This window comes from Physeter macrocephalus, chromosome 15, assembly GCF_002837175.3.
Source record: "Physeter macrocephalus isolate SW-GA chromosome 15, ASM283717v5, whole genome shotgun sequence".
In the NCBI taxonomy this organism is placed as follows: domain Eukaryota; kingdom Metazoa; phylum Chordata; class Mammalia; order Artiodactyla; family Physeteridae; genus Physeter; species Physeter macrocephalus.
Genome location: NC_041228.1, coordinates 18,317,788 through 18,328,307, shown reverse-complemented (window position 1 = coordinate 18,328,307; position 10,520 = coordinate 18,317,788). Strand labels below are relative to the sequence as shown.

The window sequence follows — 10,520 nt, the reverse complement described above, 5'->3', positions numbered from 1 at the left end:
TTTCAGTCTGTATGTGTCCCTAGGTCTGAAGTGGGTATCTTTTAGACAGCATATATATAGGTCTTGTTTTTGTATCCATTCAGCCAGTCTATGTCTTTTGGTTGGAGCATTTAATCCATTTACTTTTAAGGTAGTTATCAATATGTATGTCCCTATTAACATTTTCTTAATTTTTGGGGGTTTCTTATTGTAGGTCTTTTCCTTCTCTTGTGTTTCCTGCCTAGAGAAGTTTCTTTAGCATTTGTTTTAAAGCTGGTTTGGTGGTGCTGAATTCTCTTAGCTTTTGCTTCTGTGTAAAGGTTTTAATTTCTCCGTCTAATCTGAAAGAAATCCTTGCTGGGTAGTGTAATCTTGGTTGTAGCATTTTCCCTTTCATCACTTTAAATATGTCCTGCGACTCCCTGTGGCTTGCAGAGTTTCTGATGAACGATCAGCTGTTAACCTTATGGGGATTCCCTTGTATGTTAATTGTTGCTTTTCCCTTGCTGCTTTTAAGATTTATTCTTTGAATTTAAATTTTGATAGTTTGATTAATATGTGTCTTGTCGTGTTTCTCCTTGGATTTATTGACTGTTTCCCATGTTAGGGAAGTTTTCAACTATAATCTCTTCAAATATTTTCTCAGTCCCTTTTTTTTTTTTCTCTTCTTCTGCTGGGATCCCTATAATTCAAATGTTGGTGCATTTAGTATTTTCCCAGAGGTCTCTGAGATTGTTCTCAATTCTTTTCATTCTTTTTTCTGTATTCTGCTCTGCGGTAGTTATTTCCACTCTTTTATCTTCCAGATCACTTATCCCTTCTTCTGCCTCAGTTATTCTGCAATTGGTTCCTTCTAGAAAATTTTTAGTTTCATTTATTGTGTTGTTCATCACTGTCTGTTTGCTCTTTAGTTCTTCTAGGTCCTTGTTAAACATTTCTTGTATTTTCTCCATTCTATTTTCAAGATTTTGGATCATCTTTACTATCATTACTCAGAATTCTTTTTCAGGTACACTGCGTATTACCTCTTCATTTGTTTGGTCTGGTGGGTTTTTGCCTTGATCCTTCATCTGCTGTGTATTTGTCTGTCTTCTCATTTTGCTTAACTTACTGTTTTTGGAGTCTCCGTTTTGCAAGTGGCAGGTTCGTATTTCCTGTTTCTTTTGGTGTCTGCTCCCAGTGGTAAGGTTGTTTCAGTGGGTTGTGTAGGCTTCCTGGTGGAGGGGACTGGTCCCTGTGTTCTGGTGGATGAGGCTGGATCTTGTCTTTCTGATGGGCAGGACCTCTTCCGGTTGTGTGTTTTGGGGTGTCTGTGAATTTATTATTATTTTAAGCAGCCTCTCTGCTAATGGGTGGGGTTGCGTTCCTGTCTTGCTAGTTGTTTGGCATAGGGTGTCCAGAACTGTAGCTTGCTGGTCGTTGAATGGAGCTAGGTCTTAGTGTTGAGATGGAGATCTCTGGAGAGCTTTCACCATTTGATATTATGGGGGGCCGGGAGGTCTCTGCTGGACCAATGTCCTGAACTCAGCCTTCCCACCTCAGAGGCTCAGGTCTGACACCCGGCCAGAGCACCAAGACCCTGTCAGCCACACGGCTCAGAGGAAAATGAAAGATAGAAATAAAGAAAAAAAAATAAATAAAATAAAGTTATTAAAATATAAAAACTTTATTAAAAATAAAAAAATAAAAAATAGTAAAAAAAGAGAGAGAAAGAATGAAGAGAGCAACCAAACCAAAAAAACAAATCCACCAGTGATAACAAGTGCTAAAGACTATACTGAAAAAAAAAGAAAAAAGAACAGTCAGAACCCTGCAACAAATGGCAAAAGCAAAGCTATACAGAGAAAATCACAGAAAGAAGCATACACATATACACTCACAAAAGGAGAAAAAGGAAAATTAAAAAATATATATAACAAAATAAAAAAGGAAGAGAGCAACGAAATCATTAAACAAATCTACCATTGATAATAAGCTGTAAATACTAAACTAAGATAAACATAAAACCAGAAACAAATTAGATGCAGAAAGCAAACCCCAAGTCTACTGTTGCTCCCAAAGTCCACCACCTCAATTTTTGGATGATTCATTGTCTATTCAGGTGTTCCACAGATACATGGTACATCAAGTTGATTGTGGAGATTTTATCCACTGCTCCTGAGGCTGCTGGGCGAAATTTCCCTTTCTCTTCTTTGTTCACGAAGCTCCTGGGGTTGAGCTTTGGATTTGCCCCACCTCTGTGTGTAGGTCACCTGAGGGCGCCTGATACCTTTTGGGAAATCTGAGGTCTTCTGCCAGCGTTCAGTAGGTGTTCTGTAGGAGTTGTTCCATGTGTAGATGTAGTTTTGATGTATTTGTGGGGAGGAAGATGATCTCCATGTCTTACTCCTCCACCATCTTGAAAGCGCCCCCCCTTGCCCATTTTCTAACTGGACTTTTTGGGGGGTTGTTTTTTGTGTTAATTTTTAACTGTTGAGCTTTGAGAATTCTTTATATTCTAGGTAATAATCTTTTGTTGGATATGTGGTTTGTTAATATTTTCTCTCAATCTGTAGCTTATCTTTTTATCTTTTAAACAAGGTCTTTTGCAGAACAAAAGTTTTAAATTTTGATTAAGTCCAGTTTATCTGTTTTCCATTTTATGATTAGTGCTTTTCATGTCAAGTCTAAGAACTCTTTACCTGGTCTTAGATTCCCAAAGATTTTCCTTTTTATTTTTTTTCCCAAAAGTTTTATATTTTACATTAAAACTATGATGTGAGTTAATTTTTTGTAAAGGATTTGAAGTTTAGTTTAAGGTTCCAGCACTACTTGCTTAAAAGGCTGTATTTCTGCCATTGAAATTACCTTGCAACTTTGTTGAGTATCAGTTGGAGACATTTGTGTGTGTTTATATCTTGGTTCTCTTTTCTGTGCCATTTGGTCTATGTGTCTAACCCCCTTCCAATGTCATACAGTCTTGACTTACTGTAGCTATATAGTAAGTCTTAAGATTGGATAGACTGAGTTCTCCTGTTTGATTATTCTTTTTCAAAATTGTTTTTGCTATTATACTTCCTTATAGTCCATGTAAGTGTTAGAATAATATTTATATGATATTCTATATTTAATTTATATAATAATCTAATTAAATATTAGAATAATTTTTATTCTACAAAAAGTCTTATTTGAATTTTGATAGGAATTGCATTAAATCAATTTTCAATTATCAAATATCAACTTAGGAATAATTGACATCTTTAATCTGTTGATTCTTCTAATCCATGAACATGGCAAATTCCTCCATTTGTTTAGATATTCTTTGAGTTCTCCATCAGCATTTTGTAATTTTCAGGACGCAAGTTCTATATAGGTTTTGTTCTACTTACATTTAATATTTAATTTTATTTTGAGAAATTTTATTTTTATTTTATTTTTAATTTTGGTGTTCACATTTTCATTGCTAGTATATACAGATATAATTATATTTTTGTATGTTTACCTTGTATCTGCTGACCCTATTATTTGAAATTATTAATTATTTCTAGGAGTTTTTCTCTAGATTTTTGGAGATTTTCTATGTAGAAAGTCATATTATTTGCAAATAGTGATAGTTTTATTTCTTTCCTTTTGATTTCTGTGGTTTTTACTTCCTTTTGTTGCCTTATTTCACTGGCTAAAACTTCTAGTATTGTGTTAAATGTGATGAGAATGAATATTGTTGCCTTATTCCCCATCTTAGAGGGAAAGCTTCTGCTTTTCAAGTGATTGGTCCATTTCATAGAACTTGTAGAATTCATGTGCGTAGAGTGGTTTATAGAATTCCCTTATTCTTTTGATGTCTTCAGGGTCTATAGTGATAGCTCCTGTTTCCTCCAAGATATTGGTAATTTTTGTCGTCTCTTTTTTTATTTTTCTTTCAGGCTTGCTAGATGTTTGCATTTTTTTCAAAGAACTGGCTCTTGGTTTCATAGAACTTCTTTATTTTTCTTCTGTTTTTTATTTCATTGATTTCTGCTCTTACTTTCATTTGCTTCACTTTGCTTGTTTTAGGTTTATTTTGCTTTCACTTTTCTAGATTCTTTAGATGGACTCTTAGATTATTGATTTGAGATGCTTTCTCTTTTATAGTGTAATTACGTAAATGCTTTAAATTTCCTTCTCAGCACTGCTTTAGCAATGTCCCTAAATTTTGATATGTTGTATTTTCATTTAATTTAATTTAAAATGTTTTTTGGTCTTGACATGTCCTCTCTGACCCATTGATTATTATTATTATTATTATTATTTTATTTTATTTTTTTTGCGGTACGCGGGCCTCTCACTGTTGTGGCCTCTCCCGTTGCGGAGCACAGGCTCCGGACGCGCAGGCCCAGCGGCCATGGCTCACGGGCCCAGCCGCTCCGCGGCACGTGGGATCCTCCCAGACCGGGGCGCGAACCCGGTTCCCCTGCATCGGCAGGCGGACGCGCAACCACTGCGCCACCAGGGAAGCCCACCCATTGATTATTTAGAAGTGTGTTATTTATAGTTTACAAGTGCTTGGGCTTTTTTCTGTTATCTTTATGTTATTAGTTTCTAATTTTATTTCATTATCATCAGAGAACACACTCTGTATGATTTCAATTGTTTTAAATTTGCTGAGGTTTGTTTTTTTGGCCCAGGATATGGTTTATCTTGGTATATGCTCTGTAGGTGCTTGAAATGGATGTGTATGCTAAATATCCATCTAAAATTGTGGATTTGTCTGTTTTTTCTTTCCGTTCTATCAGTTTTTACTTTATATGTTTTGCAGCTCTTTTTTGGTGCATATACATTTAGAATGCTAGGATTTCTGGGTTGATTAACGATTTATCATTATGTAATGTCTTTCTCTGTCTCAGGTAATTTTCTTTTTTCTGAAGTCTACTTTATCTTATATTAATACAGCCATTTCTACTCCCTTTTGATTAATGTTTACATAATATAATTTTTAAAATCTATTTACTTTCAACCTTCCTATATCATATTTGAAGTGGATTTCTTGTAGACAGCATATAGTTGATCACGTTTTTAAATCCACTCTGATAATTTCTTCCTTTTAATTGATATGCTTAGGCCATTTTAATTTAATGTAATTATTGATATGTTTGAGGTTAAACCTGCTTTTCAATTTTTATTTATTTATTTTTTCAGTTTGTTCTCTCTGGTTTTCACATCTCTGTTTTCTTTATCATTTTTTCCCGTGAGTTACTTAAACATTTTTAGAACTACATTTTGATTTATTTATAATGTTTTTGATGGAATCTCTTTGTATATCTCTTTTAGTGGTTGCTGTAGTTATTATATTATATATACATGATTTATCCCAGTCTGCTGATGTTGATATTTTACCAGTTTGAGTGAAGTGATGAAACCTTACCTCCCTCAAGTCCCTTTACCATATCTGTGTGTAATACAATTTTCTTAAATATTTCCTCTCCAAAAATGTTGAACCACATCAGAAATTGTTACAATTCTTCAACCACAGAACATAATTTAGGAAACTTGAGAGGAGAAGTAAACTGTATTATATTTACCCATATTTTTATGCTTTCTGTCATTCTTTCTTCCTTTCTGCAGTCCCAGAAATCCTTCTTTTTGTTATTCTGTTTACAGAACCTCCTTTAGTCCTTCTTTTGGGATAGGTCCATTGGTGAAAAATTCTTATTTAATTTTACTTTATCTGAGAATGATTTGATTTTCCCTTCATTCCTAAAAGATATTTTTTGCTAGATAGAGTTTTGGTTGACAGCTTTTTTCTTTGAATATTTGAAAAATGTTATGCCACTTTCTTCTGGGCTCCATGGTTTCTGATGAGAAATCTGCTGTCATTAAAAAATTTCCCCCTGGGCTTCCCTGGTGGCGCAGTGGTTGAGAGTCCGCCTGCCGAGGCAGGGGACACGGGTTCATGCCCCGGTCCGGGAGGATCCCACATGCCGCGGAGCGGCTAGGCCCGTGAGCCATGGCCGCTGAGCCTGCGCGTCCAGAGCCTGTGCTCCACAACTGGAGAGGCCATAGCAGTGAGAGGCCCGCGTACCGCAAAAAAAACAAACAAACAAACAAACAAAATTTCCCCCTAAAAATAAGGTGTCATTTCTTTCCCATTCCTTTTACGTTTTTTTCTTTGAGTTTAGTTTTAGGAAGTCTGACTATGGTATATTTTGGGGTGAGTTTCTGTTGGCCTATCTATTTAGGGTACACTCATTTTCTTGAATCTATAGTTTGCACCTTTTGTCAAATTTGAGAATTTTTCAGGCCTTATTTCTTCAAGTACTGATTTACCACAAGATCTATTGTGATACCATCCCAGAGGGAAAGGGGAGTGGTGCCTCAGTACTACCAGATGGGATGGAAGTCCCAGCTCTTCATGTGGTTTCCCCATATATCACAGATGGAAGTGAGGTGGAAGGATTTGTTACTACTTGTCAGGGATGATTGTCTCTTTTCCCTATTTGGTATTTTCTCCTACCACCCTGGTTGCACATAGGATGAGGGTAAATGTTGGGGCACTCTGTTACAGTCAGGAAAGGTAGACGTCTTGGCTCCCCCCTTGACCTTTGCTGGTATGAGTGGGGATGGGGCCACAGTTGAGGTTTTTTTTTTCCTGTGGTTTTTGTCTAGACTAGAGCAGTTATTGCCTAAAAGTTTTCTGTCTTGGCAGGCTGCTCCTTTCCTGGCCCTTTGGCTAGAGAGACCAGGCTTCATTGGATTGTTTTTGTCTGTATTTGTTTGTGTTTCTAGGTGGCTGGATTCTTTAGCTCTATGTCTAGGATACATGAGGCAAAAGGAAACTCAGGGAACTCAGCACTGTACCATTCCCTGGGTCCAACAGTCCCTTGCCCATCTACCTTCTTCTCTTTACTTTTCAGGGTCTTATGCTTGTCTTATACATAATTTCCAGAAATTTTGGTTGTAGTTGAGGGGAAGAGTAGGGAAAAGCACATCTGCTCTATCTTCCTGGATGGTCAGCCGTCATGGAATTTTTAACCCTTGTTCCTCATGATATCATTGGTCTACAGGTTACACCTGGTTAATAGGGATGTGATCTGAGAAGAAGGTAATATCCAAATCTTGATTTAAGAGTTTGGTTTTATTTCCTGCCTTTACTGTACCCAGGATGTGGAATGATTCTATTTGGCTACATGTCCTTTTCTTTTCCATCATTCCTCTTTCCCTGGACTAGAACTCTTGGGACTAGGTTGGGCAGCCAAGTAGTAGTTTCCTGAATAAATTTCTCTGAAGTGCTTGATGAGATGACTTTAGAGCCCATTTTTACCCACAAAAAATTCTACATGTGGTTGCTGATAAAACATGTAATAAAGTACCTGGCCATAGTTATTGTTCCATAACTATGTTTTTTTTCCCCATTGTTATGGCTACTAAAGTCCCTTTAAGTAAATGCCCCTAGCAGATAATAAATCCTAAAGTTCAAGGACTTTAAACTTTACATGTCCCAAATCTTTTACAGACTCATTATTTTAACATGTATATAACACACACACACAAAGTGCTTACATGATGTTTAGCTTATAGTGGACATTCAGTATATATTAGTTGCTTTTTTTTCTCTTTTTACTTTTAAATATTGGCCATTTGTTGAAGTCTTCAGTATAGAGGTGGTACCTTCTGTTACATAAAAACACAGGCTCTTGTGTCAAGAAGCTTGGGTATCAATCTCAGCTCTGATACTCAATAATAGTGTGACTTGGGCAAGTTATTTCACATCATTCTGACTTGGTTTTCTCACCCACAACATGGGAACAATAATAGCAAGTATTGAGAATTAAATGAGGTAATACTTCTAAAGAGCTCAGAAGAGTACCTTTAGATACAAACTCAATGTTGTGTTTTTGTTTTTGTTTTTTTACTATTCTACAGCAAGAAAGTTCCTTAGAGTCAAGGGCTATGTCTTATTTAAGGTTGTATCCTCAGAACCTAGTATAGTGATTGGTACCTAATAGACAAATGTTTCAATAAACAAATGTTGTACAGGCATACCTTGTTTTATTGTGCTTCACTTTATTGCGCTTTGCAGATATTGTGTCTTTTACAGACTGAAAGTTTGTGGCAACCCTGTGTCAAGCAAGTCTAGTGGTGCCATTTTTTTCAAAAGCATTATTTTTAAATTAAGGTATGTATATTGGTTTTTTTTAGACATAATGCAATTGCACACTTAATAGACTACAGTATAAGGTAAACATAACTTTTATATGTATTGGGAAACCAAAAAAAATTGTGTGACTTGCTTTATTGCAGAGGTCTGGAACTGAACCCACAATATCTCTGAGGTATGCCTATAATGAATTACTGAATTAATTTATCTAGAGGTGAAAATCTTAGAGGCAGCATAAAATCAACAATCATTTCTGATTAGTGGAGTTTCCTAGGTTCATAAGAAATAACTATGGGAAAGAGGCTCATTTTATGTGTTTCTTTAAAATTTAGCCTCAGCCCTTGCCACCATTGGGCCACCTACAGAACTGATTACTTCTGAAGTCACTGCCAGGAGCTTTATGGTAAACTGGACTCATGCCCCAGGAAGAGTGGAAAAATACAGAGTCGTGTATTATCCTGCCAGGGGTGGAAAACCAGAAGAGGTAATAAGGAGACAGTATTTTCTAACCATTATTTTCATTCTCTCAATTCTTGTACGGTAGTGAAGACAAGACAGAAATGTGTATATAAGGAGATTATTCTGTCACAAGCATTTAAAATTATTTGACTGAAATAAGTTTCCATGTGTCTATGTTTATCTTCTATCTCTCTAGGTTATGGTATTTACATCTTCTCCTCTTACCTCCATCAAGGAACCTTCAGAACTGGTCATGTGTCCATTTCTAACACAACTTATTTTGACTACTTTTTTGTGATTTTAAAAATTAATGAGTTCTAAGGCAAAAGGAATCAGTCGTTAATTATCTGGCCAGAATCCCCTTTTGCTACTGATATTTTCTTTCTGCTTTGGGAGTGGTCTGAACTTTCTGCCTTAAGGAAGTCTGTGTGTTCCAAATAATGTGGTCATATAGTCCTCCAGGATTTGGGATTTCCTGGATGTTTGCAGAGATTCGTGCAAAAGAAAAGCCATAATAAAGGATCATACACCATGATCAAGTGGGGTTTATTCCAGGAATGCAAGGATTCTTCAATATACGCAAATCAATCAATGTGATACACCATATCAACAAACTGAAGGAGAAAAACCATATGATCATCTCAATAGATGCAGAGAAAGCTTTTGACAAAATTCAACACCCATTTATGATAAAAACCCTCCAGAAAGTAGGCATAGAGGGAACTTTCCTCAACATAATAAAGGCCATATATGACAAACCCACAGCCAACACTGTCCTCGATGGTGAAAAAATGAAACCACTTCCACTAAGATCAGGAACAAGACAAGGTTGCCCACTCTCACCACTCTTATTCAACATAGTTTTGGAAGTTCTAGCCACAGCAATCAGAGAAGAAAAAGAAATAAAAGGAATCCAAATAGGAAAAGAAGAAGTAAAGCTGTCACTGTTTGCAGATGACAAGATACTATACATAGAGAATCCTAAGGAGGCTACCAGAAAACTACTAGAGCTAATCAATGAATTTGGTAAAGTAGCAGGATACAAAATTAATGCACAGAAATCTCTGGCATTCTTATACACTAATGATGAAAAATCTGAGAGTGAAATTAAGAAAACACTCCCATTTACCACGGCAACAAAAAGAATAAAATATCTAGGAATAAACCTACCTAAGGAGACAAAAAACTTGTATGCAGAAAACTATAAGACACTGATGAAAGAAATTAAAGATGATACAAATAGGTGGAGAAATATACCATGTTCTTGGATTGGAAGAATCAACATTGTGAAAATGACTCTACTACCCAAAGCAATCTACAGATTCAATGCAATCCCTATCAAACTACCACTAGCATTTTTTACAGAACTAGAAAAAAAAATTTCACAATTTGTATGGAAACACAAAAGACCCCAAATAGCGCCAGACACTATCAAACTCTTAGAGGAAAACATAGGCAGAACACTCTATGACATAAATCACTGCAGGATCCTTTTTGACCCACCTCCTACAGAAATGGAAATAAAAACCAAAATAAACAAATGGGACCTAATGAAACTTAAAAGCTTTTGCACAGCAAAGGATACCATAAACAAGACCAAAAGACAACCCTCAGAATGGGAGAAAATATTTGCAAATGAAGCAACTGACAAAGGATTAATATCCAAAATTTATAAGCAAATCATGCAGCTCAATAACAAAAAAACAAACAACCCAATCCAAAAATGGGCAGAAGAACTAAATAGACATTTCTCCAAAGAAGATACACAGATCGCCAACAAACACATGAAAGAATGCTCAACATCATTAATCATTAGAGAAATGCAAATCAAAACGACAATGAGATATCATCTCACACCGGTCAGATTGGCCATCATCAAAAACTCTAGAAACAATAAATGCTGGAGAGGGTGTGCAGAAAAGGGAACCCTCTTGCACTGCTGGTGGGAATGTAAATTGATACAGCCACT

The 10,520-nt window shown here is 36.1% G+C and overlaps 1 protein-coding gene across 1 annotated transcript in view; it reads left to right on the top strand.

Moving 5' to 3' along the window:
- The window catches only part of COL14A1 (collagen type XIV alpha 1 chain), a 265,739-nt gene that overhangs the window by 86,661 nt on the left and 168,558 nt on the right, over window positions 1-10,520 (top strand). The window contains exon 10 of the mRNA XM_024129388.3: window positions 8,425-8,576. Coding sequence (XP_023985156.1) covers window positions 8,425-8,576 — 152 coding nt within the window. The remainder of the gene's footprint in view (window positions 1-8,424; window positions 8,577-10,520) is intronic.